The sequence below is a fragment of the Sinocyclocheilus anshuiensis genome, unplaced genomic scaffold (genome assembly GCF_001515605.1).
Source record: "Sinocyclocheilus anshuiensis isolate Anshui unplaced genomic scaffold, SAMN03320099.WGS_v1.1 scaffold1365, whole genome shotgun sequence".
In the NCBI taxonomy this organism is placed as follows: Eukaryota; Metazoa; Chordata; class Actinopteri; order Cypriniformes; family Cyprinidae; genus Sinocyclocheilus; species Sinocyclocheilus anshuiensis.
Window position 1 is genome coordinate 888427 of NW_015551032.1, and position 16233 is coordinate 904659.

Sequence of the window (16233 nt, forward strand, 5' to 3'; positions counted from 1 at the left end):
ATATGTGTGTTCATTCAAAGAAAGGTTTTCCTATGAATTAATTAGAGAAGAGTCCGTTTTTACTGTGCATTATGTGTCTTTCCTATGGAAAATGTAGTGAGAGGGAGAACTCTCAACATGCCATTAGGTCGTAAAGTGTATCTGGTCTAGCAAACGGTGTTGTGGTTGCCATGGTGACCAGGGGCCTGGTGTCGTTCGCAGACATCCTGGCACCCAGTATGTTTATTGGGTGAGGGGTCTGTGACTATTTGTTAATCTAATGAATAATTGATTTGTTAAATCTAATGAAAAACGGTGAGTTTGATTGGTCCATACGCTACATGTGTTATATACTAAAGGTAATCTCTTGTCTTTTAATTAGGTGACACCAGCAGCACAGTCTCAGCCCTCTGCTACACTGTGCCTAAGTCAGCCCGGGGCAGCAGCCTGCACGCTCTCGAGTCCGGCTCTGACTATAAGACCCGTGGCATGAGCAGTGACAACAGAGTCATCTTTGGCCCAGGTGTGAGCATGTCTACCTGTGATGTAAAGCTGATTGATGACAGCGAGTATGAACTCTCTGAGGAGTTTGAGCTGGTGCTGTCGGACGCCTCGGACAATGCACGGATGGGTGATGTCACTGTGGCTAAAGTCATTATAGATGGGCCAAATGATGCCTCCACTGTCTTCCTGGGCAACGCGTCCTTCACCTTCAGTGAAGATGCAGGTTGGTGGAGTTTGGCTGTTGTAGGTAATATCATGGGCGTCAGTTTTGTTTTAAAAATGTGGTAGTTGATTTATTAATTATAGATTGGAAATATTAATCTAGAATACAAACAATAATTTTGTGATTTGAAAAAAATCATTTAGACCATTTCATTCACAAACTGAGTAGTGAAGATTTTGAGCATTATTTTTTATTATTATTAAGGATGGAGAGCAACAAGAACAATTCAAAATCAAAAATACCACTTTGGGGTGATTTTTTTTGTTGTTGTTATTTTGAAAGAAGTCCCTTATGCTCAGCAAGGCTGCATTTATTTAATCAGTTAATGTACAATAAAAACAGTAGTATTGTAAAATATTATTACAATTTGAAATGACTGTTGAATATATATTTAAAATGTAATTTATTCCAGTGATGGCAAAGCTGACTTTTTAGCAGGCATTACTCCAGTCTTCAGTGTCACATGATCCTTCAGAAATCATTCTAATATGCTGATTTTCTGCTCAAGAAACATTTATTTTCAACATCAGTGTTGAACAGTTGTGCTGCTTAATGTTTTTGTGGAAACTGTGACATATTTCTTTCAGGATTGTTTGATGAATAGAAACAGAACAGAATTTATTTTGGTATAGAAATCTTTTGCAACATTGTAAATGTCTTTAATGTCAAATTTGATCTATGCATCCTTGCTCAATTAAAATGTATTCATTTCTTTTCAAAAATAATATTACTTAAATCACATTTTTGAACAGTAGTGTATTTTGTAATCTGTCCAATACTTATGCCATATTGATAGTCTGAAACATCTTCCCACAGGCACCATTGAAATCCCTGTTCTACGGCAGGGCAGTGACCTTTCCTCAGTAACCTCTGTGTGGTGTGCCACACGTCCTGCTGAACAAGATTCGGCCACGCCCAGTGTTGACTACATCCCGAGTTCCAAAAAGGTGGAGTTTAGACCAGGCAAGACCGAGGAGGTAATGAAACTAGTCTGTTCTGACATACTGTAAGACTATTGGTGTTTACAGGCTTCATTTCAATAAATCAAGTAAGAAATCTAAGTAAGAATTTTTCCACCAAAAGCACGTTTATCATTTGTTTACTCTTACTCCTAGACATGTAGTTTGACCATAATGGATGACATTCAGAACCCGACAATCGAAGGGAAAGAATCCTTCATTGTGTTTCTTAGTTCTCCCAACGGAGCGGTCCTGACTGAACCATATGAAGCCTCTGTCTACATCACTGACACCACCCAAGACAGTGCGTTTACTTGTCCATTACACTCGTAATCACAGTCGTAACGTCCATATAACATAATATAATGTTCATATAAACATACTTATGGAGTCAATGCTGTCTTCTTACAGTACCTAGCATGCAGTTTGAAAAGCTGGCGTATACGGTGAAGGAAAAAGATGGTGTCCTGCACATCCCAATTTTTAGGACAGGAGATCTGTCCTATAAGTCTTCTGTCCGTTGCTTCACACGCACAATGTCTGCTATGGTGATGGATGACTTCGAGGAGAGGAGAAATGCTGATGATTCCAGGATCACCTTCCGGAAAGGGGAAAAGGCATGGTTTCTTTTAGTCACTGATTCTCTTCACCAACATTCTGTGAATTTAGTAATTTTATGATATGGTATTGTTTTCATATGGCCTCTGTTTTTTAGTAGTTTACAGACGATGCTAGACAAAGCATTTGAAAGCCTCTTGCTTCTGATTGGCAGGTGAAGAATTGTACCATATTGATCCAGGATGACTCTGTGTTTGAGCCTGAAGAGGAGTTCCAGGTCCACCTTGGAAGCCCACAGGGTGACCACTGGATTGGAGCCATGATTGGAGTCAACGACATTGTAACTGTGACCATCACAAATGATGAAGATGGTCAGTAGTTAGCTTGTTGCTTAACACACAATAAAACAATTCTAACTTTTAAAGAAAGCTCTAGTAGAGCAAGGCTCTTGCAACATGAAGCCATGGGTTCGATTCCCAGGGTGCGCGTTTACTGATAAAATGTATAGCCTGAATGCACTGTAGGTTGCTTTGCATAAAAGTGCCAAATTCATAAATGTAAAAGTGCACATCATGCTTTTCAGCACCTATGATCGAGTTTGAGCAAGCCTCATACCAAGTTCGTGAGCCCCCCGGTCCAGATGGAATTGAGGTTTTGAATATCAAGGTAATCCGTAAAGGAGACCTTGACCGCACATCCAAGATCCGATGCAGCACAAGGGATGGATCAGCCCAGTCAGGTGTAGACTATAACCCCAAGAGTCGAGTCCTTAAGTTCAGCCCTGGTAAGTATATTTATTTAGCTCTTTTTGTCCTTTTTTATTTTAAGACTATAACTTCATTCTAATCTGTGATAATTCTGTTGTTCCTCAGGTGTGGACCACATCCTGTTTAAGGTAGAGATCCTGTCCAATGAAGATAGAGAGTGGCATGAATCTTTCTCATTGGTCCTTGGTCCAGATGACCCTGTTGAAGCCGTGCTTGGACAGATCACCATGGCAACAGTCACCATCCTAGATCAGGAAGCTACAGGAAGTCTCATCCTTCCAGCCCCACCCATTGTAAGAGATGTACAGTAGATGCTTGGGCGACTGACATTTAGTATGTCAAAATCTGAATACTTGTCAGCTGATTAAAAATTTGAATGGCATCTTATTAATTAATCAAATCACATACACTACTGTTCAAAGGGTTGGGAAGTCTTGTAGAAACAGTAATATTGTGAAATGCTACTAAAAAAAACTGTATATAATATTTTATATATTATAAAATGTAATTTATTCCTCTGATGGCAAAGCTGAATTTTCAGCAGCCATTACTCCATTCTTCAGTGACACCGGTTTTTTTTTCGAAAAAATAATAATAATAAAAATTACTGACCCCAAACTTATGAATGGTAGTGTATCATTTTTCCCATGAAGTTTTTTTTTAGAAAAGTCCTGAAATTTAGATCATTTAAGACACTGGCCTACGTTATTGTGACAAGCAAGTAAAATCATTACATGCACGTTACAAAGGTTATTAACAATCAATTGTACTAAATAAATGAAGATCCTATTCAATGACAGCTGTAAGATCTCACAACTCTCTTTTGATTTTGAATCAAGTTTGGTTTCATATGGACTCTCCTCACAGGTGGTGTCTCTGTCAGACTATGACTATGTCCAGGAGGTCACTAAAGAGGGCAGTAAGAAATCTCCATCTCCTGGATATCCTCTGGTCTGTGTGACTCCCTGTGACCCCCATTACCCCAAATACTCAGACATGAGAGAACGCTGTGAGGAGGCAGGCATCAACCAGACCTCCGTCCACTTCAGCTGGGAGGTCGCAACTCCCACAGACACCAGCGGAGCACGATCACCCTTTGAGACAGTGACGGATAACACACCTTACACCACAGTCAGTCACATGGTTAGTATGATATTTAGATTGTTATCGTCTGTCATAAATAGAATATTACCAACCAGTGTTTTTAATCTAGCTGTTAACTAAAACCTCACATACTGCAATCAGCCATGTGGTTTGCCATATGTAATACGTTCATAAGTAATATGATCAGGCAGCATTTTCACTTTTGCTGAGTTTTCTGGGGTTAAATAAAAACTTTTGCTCCACAGGTTCTGGACAGTATCTATTTCAGCAGACGTTTCCATGTGCGTTGCGTAGCTCAGGCCAGAGATAAAGCCGGGCACCTGGGAACTCCACTGAGGAGCAACATTGTCACTATTGGCACTGAGGGATCAATATGCCACACCCCCGTCACCACAGGAACCGCTCGGGGCTTTCAGGCCCAGTCCTTTATTGCCACTCTAAAATATTTGGATGTCAAACACAAAGAGCATCCAAACAGGTCAGGAGAGACTTTTTGTAAGCAAATGATTGAATACAGATGTAGAAGTCTTTTAACTCGGACAGATCCCAGTAGAGATTTGAGAAACAGGAATTAAAAGCATTTTTCGACTGAAACTGCAGCTGTAGGGTTTGTAGAGCACTAGATCTTTTTTGCCTCTGGGCAAAGCAAGATCAAAATGAATTTATACATTTGAAGGAACACCAAGAAATAAACTTGTTAGACAACTGCAGATCCAAAACAACACATTTCCCAGGCTATGTTCAGTACTTCAAAGAAAATAGCATTTTATAAAGCGAGTAATACTTATTTTTCTCTTAACAGGATCCATATCTCAGTGCAGATCCCTCATCAGGATGGAATGCTTCCATTGGTGTCCACCATGCCTCTGCATAACCTACACTTCCTGCTCTCTGAGTCTATTTACCGTCAGCAGCACGTCTGCTCCAACCTGGTCACACTTAAAGACCTGCATGGCATCTCTGGTGAGAGAGACCCCATACTAGATCAAATCAGATCAAATCTATCACCTATCTTACCCACCTTGTTAGCAACAAAAGCCGGTGTGACCATCTTTAACTTGAATGTGCAAGGTTATTTTAGCTGTATAAAAACTCTCTGTTATGCTGCTTGATATCACAAACTGGTATTTATGATATTATTTTAATGTAGTATTGTAAACATAAATACACTGGTTTGTAGTGCAATTAGTTTTACTCTTTACTGCACTTTGTTATTATTATAGTTATTTACTTATAGCGGCTAATGAATCAGAACTCTGAATCGTTCAACTCAGAAAATACGTTGTAAATTCTCCCCCAGAAACCGGCTTCTTGGATGATGTGTTGTATGACAGCATATCCCTGGGTCCCGGATATGACCGTCCATACCAATTCAACCCTAGTGTTCGAGAACCCAGAAGCATCCAGCTATACAAGCATCTCAATCTGAAGAGCTGCATATGGACATTTGATGCGTATTATGACATGACAGAGCTTATTGATGTATGTGGAGGATCAGTAACTGCTGACTTTCAGGTTTGTGTGAACACATGACTTGTATCCCACCACAAATGTATGCTCGTCGTCCTCATCGATATATAAATATTCTCGTCTAGACAAAATCTGATGTGGCAGATTTAGTCCATACAGCAATTCAAATGAGTGTGTGGCTGCATTTTTTTCAGGTCAGAGACTCGGCTCAGTCGTTCCTGACGGTGCAGGTGCCGCTCTACGTGTCCTATATCTATGTGACGGCTCCTCGTGGATGGGCCTCCCTAGAGCACCACACAGAGATGGAGTTCTCCTTCTTCTATGACACGGTCTTGTGGAGAACAGGTACATGTCGCTTCATCGCCAGCCCCAAAGCCAATGGACATACTCAGGCGCAAACTGCTGTCATCACCTTACTGTGTTAATGTCGTAGCTGATGTTAACTGATTGCTTATGAACATTCCTCTAGGCATCCAGACAGACAGCGTGCTGTCAGCTAGATTACAGATCATTCGGATCTTCATTAGGGATGACGGACGACTGGTGATTGAGTTCAAAACCCACGCCAAGTTTAGAGGTCTGTAACTTCTGTTTTTAGCAATTTGTTATCATTTCATTTTATTTATGAACATAACCTGATATTTTTACCTGGATACATTTAAAATTGTATTTGGACACTATTTACCATAAAAAAATGAATGAATGTCATTGCATTAGAACAGGATTTCCCAAACAAGGGTTCATGAAGGAACTGCAGGGGGTTCGTTAACATTCGTTATTTGTTCAATTGAAATAAATAAATAAATGCAGCTGCACAATTCATTAAAATAAAAATAAAAATTGCATAATAGCTTAGTGTGAATAAAAAATGTAAATAACAGTAAATCGAAGGCTGTGATTTAATGAAAAAGTATATAATCTGTTGCATTATGTGTTCCAGAGTGAAGAGTGGCATTGTGTTCATTTACACATGAGCAGCTCGTGAGCCAGTATTTTCATATTTTAGGTTTACTTTATTTACACAATCGCATCATTTCCAATGCTCTTGTGGACAGAAGTTTACAGCATTTAACAAGTATTCCCAAAAAAAATTATTAATAATAAATGCTAGAGAATTAGAGAAATGTTAAAAGCTTGAGGGTTTGGACATTTGAAAGTGAAGAATTTAAGACATAAATATTAGTGTTGTTATTTATAAAATAAAAATGATGATTATTATTGTTATTATAATACAAGTGTAATTGACAACAGTAATATATTTCTGTCTTTATTTTTGATAATTAGTGTTAAATTAGTATGCCAACCCCTCAGAGGACCTCAGATGATGCCAACCCTGAAACAACATACAGAACTACCACATTTTGCTATAAGTTTGATTGCATCATATAATAATTGCTGTTAATAGTGTTCATCGTCTGTTTTATTACGTCTTAAATTGATTTTTCCGTACTGCTGGTTCGTCTGGTCAGAGGAGAACTGGCCCCCAGACTGAGTCTGGTTTCTCCCAAGGTTTTTTCTCCATTCTGTCACCGATGGAGTTTTGGTTCCTTGCCGCTGTCGCCTCTGGCTTGCTTAGTTGGGGACACTTCATTTCCAGCGATACCGTTGACTTGATTGCAAAGATACTATTTAAACTGAGCTGGATGATGACATCACTGAATTCAATGATGAACTGTCTTTAACTGAAAAATTTGTGTTTACTATTGTCATTTTGCATTATTGACACACTATTTTCCTAATTAATGCTGTTCAGTTGCTTTGACACAATCTGTATTGTTAAAAGCGCTATATAAATAAAGGTGACTTGACTTGACTTGACTTAAAACTACTAAAAACAATCATAGAACTGTGAACATGCAAATATGTCATTAAATGATTGGAATACTAACTTAAAGTCTCAGCATCTCTGCATTAGAATATCCAACCATGTGGCATTTTGAAGTGTGGCATAAGTGTCCAAAGCCGTTTTTTTGACATCTTGAATTATGAGTGACTGATGAAACTTTCCTCTCCCTCTAGGTCAATTTGTCCCTGATCATCACACCCTCCCTGGACAGAAATCTCACCTGATGGCTCCAGATCACTTGGGAGGCATTGAATTTGACCTGCAGCTGATGTGGAGCGCACAGTCCTTTGATTCACCCTACCAGCTCTGGAGAGCCACAAGCTCCTACAGCAGGTAAGCAACGTGAAGTCTAATGCTCTCACATTAAGGAAGTGTATCCATCTTAAGGCCACTGACAGTGTGCTTTCTGTTGTGCTCTAGGAAAGACTACTCTGGGGAGTACACAGTCTTCCTCATCCCCTGCACGGTACAGCCAACCCAGGCATGGGTCGACTCTGGGGATAAGCCTCTTTCCTGCACGGCCCATGCTCCAGAGAAGTATGTTACCATGGTGCTTTTCCATTGATAACTCCTTGAGGACACTACAGTGACTTTTTGTGATGGAGACATTTTGCTGAGCAGAGCCAGCAGGGTTGAATGATATTGCAGTTGTCATCCACTTTTAGTGGACTCGTTTTACAGGTTTCATCAGGTGCAGACTGTTAGTGTGAGTCAACAAGAATATTCAACAACATGCAAGGGCTTGTAACACTCTCTTTCAATCGGTAGATTCCTGCTGCCCATCGCCTTCCAGCAGACGAACCGCCCTGTTCCTGTAGTCTACTCCCTGAATACTGAGTTCCAGCTTTGTAATAATGAAAAAGTATTTCTAATGGATCCTGCTCTCGCAGACATGTCTGTTGCTGAGATGGACTATAAAGGAGCCTTTTCGATGGGTAAAATTAGCAAAGTAATGAAAACAGTGAGCTCCCTCCACTATTATGCTTTCACTCATTCATTGTTTGACATTATGCAGGTCAAACGCTGTATGGCAGAGTGCTGTGGAATCCCGACCAGAACTTGAATTCGGCCTACAAGCTGCAGCTGGAGAAAGTATATTTGTGTACAGGGCGGGATGGCTATGTACCCTTCTTCGACCCCACAGGCACCCTGTATAACGAAGGCCCTCAGTATGGCTGCATTCAACCGAACAAGCACCTCAAACACAGGTTCCTGCTTCTGGTAGGTGTCTATTGTAACAAGTCCAGACCAGTTTAACCAGTCTAGCAAGATTCATTTGGTGTGGTTAAATTTTAACTGATAGTGGATGTAAATTTCCAAGGGGTATTTTGAAGATCAAACTGTTTTTGTATATCTTGGAACTAATATTGAGACTGACAGCTCTAATGATTTGACAGCCATTCCTCCGGTCTTCAGTGTCATAATCCTTCAGAAATCATGCTAATATGCTGATTTTGGTGCTCAGGAAACATTTCTTATTAATATCAATGTTGAAAACAGTGTGCTGCTTAACATTTTTTGGAAACTATGATACATTTTTTTCAGGATTACTTCATGAACAAAGTTCAAAAGAACAACATTTATTTGAAATAGAAATGTTTTGTTCAATTGTTATTTTGTTATAAAATTGTATTGACCCCAAACCTTTGAATGGTGAAGTATATTATCTTAAAGCTTCCTATAAGAAAGACAGTTGACAGTACAAATATAGCACGAATTCAGTGCAAATAATAGATCACAGGATGCTGGCTAATTAACCAATCAGAATTAAGTATTCCAGAGAGCTGGGTAATAATTGTAAATAACTCAGTGCAAATAATAGATCACAGGATGCTATGATTAACCAATCAGAATTAAGTATTCCAGAGAGCTGGGTAATAATTGTAAATAATGTATCACATAGGACCGGAAGCAGCCTGATGTCTGTGACCGCTACTTCCATGATGTTCCATTTGAAGCCAACTTTGCATCTGACATTCCTGATCTCCAGTCCTTGTCTGCGATGCCAGGTGTAGACGGATTCACAATGAAGGTGGATGCCCTTTATAAGGTCAGTGGCTGCAAGATTCACCAAAAAGTCAAGTTGTTAAACAGACCTTCTGTTTGACACATACTAGAAATCCTGGCAAATGTCAAAGCTGAAGCTATTCAGTTGTACCCTTCAGGGAAGTGCCTTGATCTGTTTGTTTAGGAAAAGATGCCGGGCTGACAATGTGCCATGACTATAGGGAACTGGGCTAAAGGACAAGATTAAAAAGGGGTTATAATATATATAAAGGGGAGGGGATATAATCATATTTGCATTTACTCTTCTTTAGGTTGAGGCAGGGCACCAGTGGTACCTCCAGGTCATCTACGTTATTGGACCGGAGTCCATATCTGCTCCCAGAATCCAGCACTCAGTGACCTATGAGCTCAAGCGAAGTCGCCGAGATCTGGTGGACCGTTCAGGTCGTCTAATGCTGGATGAATCACTGATCTACGACAATGAAGGTGACCAGGTAAAGAATGGCACCAACATGAAGACCTTGAAGCTTGAGGTGGAACCATCGGGCACCTTCAATCCCCAGATGGGAGGATCCATTGGGGGTGGCATGGCAGCCATCCTCCTACTTCTCCTGGTCCTTCTAGCCTTCTGCTTCATGGTCAGAAAGTGCCGCAGGGTTGTAAAAAAGAGGCCTGCGAAGGCAGTGGAGGATTATCCTCTGAACACAAAGGTGGAGGTCTGTATAGAACGTCTGGAGAAAAACCTCAACAGCAAGCACTGCTCTGTAAGAAACGTCAATGTTCTCAACAAGAACCCAGAGACCTACAAGATCAATGGGGTCAAGGTCAAACAGGTCAATCTGGAGGTCAAACTACACAACAACCTGAATGACGGCACTGAAGTCTGACCTTCTAGAGTATTTAATGAGAAAAAGAAACATTTTCTATGAATATTTGTAATGACGTTAATGTATTTTTGTATGACCATGAGGATAAAAGGGAAAGTATGCTTGCCAGCTATGCAGTGTAAATCATTTCACAACTGAGCTACCTCAAACATTAATGAGCAACACATAATGGGGTCATCAGATCTTATGTTTCAAATCTCAGTTTTAAATCATAGCTCTGTCTTAAGAATCATATAATGGCTCAGTGGTAGCTCAGCCACTTGATGGATGGAGAGTTTGTATCGCTGCACCTGCTGTTTTGTTATGTCAGTAAAAACACATGAAAGTATTAAAGGAAGGATGAGTGCCAACACTTTGGACAGGGTGAGTGATGTAAATACGTTTATTAAGTGCAATTATTGGATGACATGGTCATCCCTGTATTTTAATTTGGCTTTTGATGCTCTGCCTCATTGTGTAATTTACTTTTGGCCTGATCATCGGTGTGCCATGCTGATATTTGTCAAGTGCGATTTATTTAATTCCAAATCCGAATAGACTGCCCAAAGTGATGCATTTGTCAGTTCATGTAAGTAGTTGGTACATGTAAATGAGAAATTGTATGAAAATAGATTTGATAACCACTATTGATTTGTTATCACTCTACTGACTCCATTGAAATGCTGTAACCTCTATTATTTTACAACACTGGACAACAAAATGTATTTTTGTTTTATATGACTGCTGTCTATACTGATATAACCAAACACTACCAAAAATCTTCACATGGATTTTTTTAAAGATTATCCACCTCATGTTATCCTGCATTATTTAGTCTTGTATTAATGTCACATCATGTATTAAGTAAGGCACATCTATAGTTTCTATCATTTATTTACTCAAATGTTCTGTAATGTTGTATCAAGTCATCACTTGTTACATAGTGCTGATTTGATCAAGAATATCCAAAATCTTTAAAGCACTGGGTGTAGGGTGGGAAAAGCTACGATTATTACTTCATGATCAGTCTAAGTGAGTGCCTATCAAACAGACAATTTTTGGATATATCAGATTTTGGTGCTATCATTTAGGGTAAAATAACATGATGCCTGTACGTGTGCCTTTCTAGCAATAAAATTAATAAACCTATTCCTAATGCGTGGCACTCTTTGTTCAAATTTAATGTATGTGAGGTGAAATAACTTCACCTCGCATGATTGTTATGTGTTACAATAATAGTAGCCTAGTTGTAATGGTAATACAATTGTTTTGAAAGAACAAAATAAGTACATTTTACTTTTGAATTATGTAGAAAGTGAATAGCAGCTCGTTTTTCCAGAAGGGAGAGGCTCCGTAAGAATGCATTCCTTTAGAGATCGTAACATCATATCTCTCACGCCCTGAAAAAGCAGGTGGTGAGAAGTTTAAGCGGAGAGAGAGCCACGTCGTCTATTACTTTGTATCGCGAAGGTAAGAGTTAAGAATTTTAAAAGTATACAAAAATCGTAGGTACTAGTTATTAATGAGTGCTAATTATAAATGTTCGTTGAATTAACTTAACTTGTGCATTGGGTATACAATTGATGACCAGCATATTTTAAAGGCAGAGAAGTGCTTTAAACTGATTTTTTTTTTCAACTATTTTTGGAGGGAAGTCGTTAACTTTATTTCTTTTTTTTTGTGAATAAAGTGAAAGCAAGAAAAGTAAATGTAAATGCATGACTGTGTAACCGCAAAGATCATGTATTAGTAATCGATGAACTGAATCGAATCTGAACTGTGATTGTGTTTGTTTATAGAATCCTCCCAATCAAAAATGTCAGACTTATGGGTGAGTACAATTTTGCAAACGTATGCACCCCCTGAAAGTGATATTGAAGAATATTACTGAAACCAAATTTGCTGAGATGTAATTTTCCTGTATTGCAGGATGACTTGGAGAATTTTGCTCGTGCCCCCTCTTCTTCCACAGCAGCGGTAAATCACTTGTTTTAATGCATTTTGGTTGTATGTATAATTTAATACATTTGCGTTTGACCACCACTTGGATATTTTATATTTTCAAAGTAATTTACTTACAAACCAAGAAGAATTGGATACGTGTTGTCCTAATGGAACTTGCCATTAAACAGCCTATATAAGCAGCCTTCTTGAGCATGAGAGACATCTTTTAGAGCAGTGTTTCCCAACCTTTTTTTAGTAGCGGCACCCTTTGGAAATTGAAACAAACTTGTGGCACCCTACAAAATTAATTTTGTCACTATATTTGAATTTCTAACTTCGATATGATAATTTGAAAAGTATAGATATTCGGTACAACAGGGAAGAACTACAGAATATAATGTCATACAGATATTTTTAATATTATTAAAAAATGTTGTCCATGACTGAGCGGAGCGCACATGCATAGAGCGGATAATACAAGTACTTGACTTGTAAGAGGACTTTTGACTTAAAACCATATAATTATTGAGATACAGCCCTTGTGATAAATTCCCAGTGTGACAACTAGTTTCAAATACATAAGCATTTACATTTTTTGCTTATTCTTCTTCAGCCAGGAGAGAGAGGCACCATTAAAGCCAAAGCTAACTTCAACGTCAGTGAAGATGTTGCAGCTCTCCGTAAAGCAATTGAAGGCATAGGTACATAATTTACATATCTGTATTGTATTGTACATGTAATATATTCCTGTATTCTCCTTGTTGCATTCACTTCACATATTGTATGTTCCATCAAACTACAGTAATTTCACTTACCAGGTACAACTGAGAAGACATTGATAGACATTCTGACTCACAGGAGCAGCAGTCAGAAGCAGGCTATTTCAAAGGCATACCTAGAAACCACAAATAGGGTAAATCTGTGACCTCTTTCTCATGATAATTTGAATGTGTGTGTTTTTGTATTCACATGAAAATCTGCCTAATTTCTTTGTCTAGATTCTTGTTAATGACCTGAAAGGCGACACCCAGGGCAGCTTGGAGGACCTGCTTGTTGCGCTCGCAAGACCGCTTGCTGTCAATGATGCTAAATGGCTAATTGAAGCAATCAAAGTAAGTTATATTTCCTAATTTTCCCTTGTGAAGAATGTAAAGTGTTTCTCCCTGTCCCTGTACAGTGTTCTGAGTCAAACTTCAGCTATTCATGTGAGCAATTTGAATATTCTGAACCAATAGAGGCAGATTTTTCTTTCTTTTTTTCATGACATTCATGGGTTGGTTTTCAGGGGGCTGGGACGGACAACAGCATCCTGATAGAAATACTTGCCTCACGGACAAATAAACAGATCAAGGAACTGTCTGCCGCATACGCTGAGGGTGAGATGAGGAATCTATTGTAACAAAATATGAAAGTTACAAAAACTTGTTATAATTGCTTCCCTTCCCTTTGCCCAAAAGAAACAAAGAAAACGCTGATACAGAAGCTAAAGACAGAGGTTTCAGGGGATTTTGGCAAAGCCATCCTACTGCTTGCCGAGGTGATTAAATACACATGTATTGCAGTCTATTGTAATAAAGGCAGCTCTGGAAATTAATGCTATTTCTCACTCATTATAAGGGTGCGAGGGATGAAAGCACCAATGTGAATGCAGACAAGGCTAGAGAGGATGCAAAGGTATAGAAAACTCGTTTCATAAGGCTGTATCAAAGAATATGTTATTTATATGATTAGATGTGAGCATCTACATGTTCTCTGTTTCCTCCATAGGCTCTCTATCATGCAGGCGAGAAGAAACTGGGAACTGATGAGTCCAAGTTCATTGAGATCCTCTGTAAAAGGAGCATCCCTCACCTGAGACAAAGTACCAACTTAATCATCCAAATGTAAAATGTTTCACACAGAAACTGAAATGGCATGTTTTTTTAATATAATTTGGCATGTCCTGTTACAGCAATACTGGAATATAAAAACATCAGTGGCAAGACTTTGCAGAAGAGCATTGAGAAGGAAATATCTGGAGATCTGGAGGAACTGCTGGTTGCCATTGGTACAGTCAATTTGTATTTATACATTCTAAATGCAAATACACACAACAATCACTTAGAATTCGATGCAAAATTATTTACTTCTACATTTTGTAATCAAATACACTTTTTTTCTTCTAGTAAAGTGTGTGATGAGTACTCCTGCATACTTTGCTGAAAAAGTCTACAAAAGCATGAAGGTACAGATAGAAACACATTATTGTCTGTCACTGAGTTTGTCCAACACTGACGTTTATTTGTGAACCTGCAGGGAGCAGGTACAGATGAAACCACTCTGACCAGAGTAATGGTCAGCCGTGGAGAGATTGACATGCTGGACATCAGAGCTGAATTCAAGAAGCTCTATCAGAATTCACTCTTCAAGGAAATAAGTGTAAGTATTCTCCACTGATGTAAACACTTTAGCACAAGTTCAGGCCATCTGCCATTATTCTTTAATTATGCTTGAGGCCAGTAGTACATCACTTCCTGATCCTCAGGTTTATACGTTTAATCATGCCCTCAAGATATCATAACCTTCACAAATGATGATTTGACATAGTCCATTCCTCATATCTGACAATGACCAAAACACTCTTTTCTCATCTGTGTCACTGTTTTCCTATATTGTCCTATATGATACTATATTCCATGCAAATGAAACTCATTTACTGGTGATGGCTGAGAGTTTCACTCTTTGTTCTTGTATCTGATGTTGTGATACAGTCTGTACTGATGGTCTCTGTGATTATGTGCGACTATGGGTGATTTTGCTGTTCTTCATTTCAGTCAGATGTATCTGGCAGCTATAGTGACTCCTTGAAGATGATTTGTGGAGAAGACTAGCCTGTTTACAAAAGAATTGAGATGCTTCATAAAATGGTTTCTTTAATAGCATTTTTCCAGCTGTCTTAGGAAATAAATAACTTATATTTAAAGTTTACTGCAAATAAAGGTATAGAGTGAGATTCATTATAATTTATGATATTAAAAATATACTTTTGTTTTTTGTCTAGATCATAACTGATCATAAGACTTTTTGGTAGTGAATGGCGCCTCGCAACAGCAGGCATGACTTTAATAGTTACTTGAAAACATCAAACATTAAAATTGTGCTGACGAAATCATGAATGTTAAAATTAGAAACTAAATTATGCATATTTTATGAAATTCCATCATTTTGTTCTAGAAGTTTTCATTTTTTGAGATTAAAAAACCTTTTAATTTTTGTCCTTCATACATTATGTGCATCAGCAGCGTGTTTTAATAGACTGGAAACTACCACTACAGATTTGCTGTCAGTCTGGTGACTCCATTGAAATGCCAAAGGATTTGTTATTTTAACACTTAACAACAAAATGTATTTTTTGTTTCATGTGGGTTTCTTTTTTCTTTCCCCCCATTATTAAGTCTCAAACCCTTTTCGCAAAAAAGTTTCAAAAGTTTTTCAAATGTCAGTTTTTGGTGCTATCATTTATGATAAAATAATCAACATGATGCCTGTATTTGTACCTTTTAACAATGAAATAAATTAATAAACATATACCTATTATGTGGAACGCACACTGTGCTCATATTTAATGTATGATTATTTAATCTATCATCAGCTTAATTTTACCCAAATTCTAAAATTGTGAAGGAGACTTGAGTTCGTGTGCAATATCTTGTTTATTGCCAGAAAACCTGAAACCACGTGAATGTTATGTGTTACAACCGGCTACCATCAGTCATTTTAGTGTGTTTTGGATGTTCTATATATTAAAAGCTGATACGGCCTTGATTGGGGTTAAATGATCGCTACAAAATATTAGGAAAATTAGCAATTTTCCTAAATGGTAAATCATAGCAGCGCGTTGGGTGTTCATGAAAGTAGAGGCTCAGTAAGAATGCATGTCTTCTGTGAAAATGACACATCGCGTCACACGCCCTGAGGAAGTAGAAGAAGAGGAGAAGTTAAACCGGACAGGAGGAGGCACGTTCAG

The 16233-nt window shown here is 38.5% G+C and overlaps 2 protein-coding genes across 2 annotated transcripts in view; both read left to right on the forward strand.

The window, feature by feature from the left end:
- Positions 1–11412, forward strand: part of LOC107661219 (extracellular matrix protein FRAS1-like) — a 133051-nt gene extending 121639 nt beyond the window's left edge. The window contains exons 56-74 of the mRNA XM_016450718.1: positions 362–706; positions 1523–1683; positions 1822–1969; positions 2077–2282; positions 2438–2594; positions 2807–3007; positions 3096–3283; positions 3858–4133; positions 4340–4572; positions 4897–5057; positions 5395–5609; positions 5759–5909; positions 6034–6141; positions 7584–7743; positions 7831–7947; positions 8179–8345; positions 8426–8631; positions 9314–9460; positions 9729–11412. Of these exons, the coding sequence (XP_016306204.1) occupies positions 362–706; positions 1523–1683; positions 1822–1969; positions 2077–2282; positions 2438–2594; positions 2807–3007; positions 3096–3283; positions 3858–4133; positions 4340–4572; positions 4897–5057; positions 5395–5609; positions 5759–5909; positions 6034–6141; positions 7584–7743; positions 7831–7947; positions 8179–8345; positions 8426–8631; positions 9314–9460; positions 9729–10304 (3923 nt within the window). The 3' untranslated portion in view covers positions 10305–11412. The remainder of the gene's footprint in view (positions 1–361; positions 707–1522; positions 1684–1821; positions 1970–2076; positions 2283–2437; positions 2595–2806; positions 3008–3095; positions 3284–3857; positions 4134–4339; positions 4573–4896; positions 5058–5394; positions 5610–5758; positions 5910–6033; positions 6142–7583; positions 7744–7830; positions 7948–8178; positions 8346–8425; positions 8632–9313; positions 9461–9728) is intronic.
- Positions 11413–11658: 246 nt separating this feature from the next.
- Positions 11659–15798, forward strand: LOC107661220 (annexin A3-like). Its single transcript, XM_016450719.1, has 14 exons — positions 11659–11753; positions 12083–12114; positions 12213–12260; positions 12841–12928; positions 13046–13140; positions 13226–13339; positions 13513–13603; positions 13685–13764; positions 13845–13901; positions 13995–14088; positions 14179–14274; positions 14393–14451; positions 14523–14645; positions 15041–15798. The coding sequence occupies exons 2-14, from the start codon at positions 12100–12102 to the stop codon at positions 15095–15097; spliced, it is 1017 nt and encodes a 338-aa protein (XP_016306205.1). The 5' UTR covers positions 11659–11753; positions 12083–12099; the 3' UTR covers positions 15098–15798.
- The last annotated feature ends 435 nt before the right edge of the window (positions 15799–16233 follow it).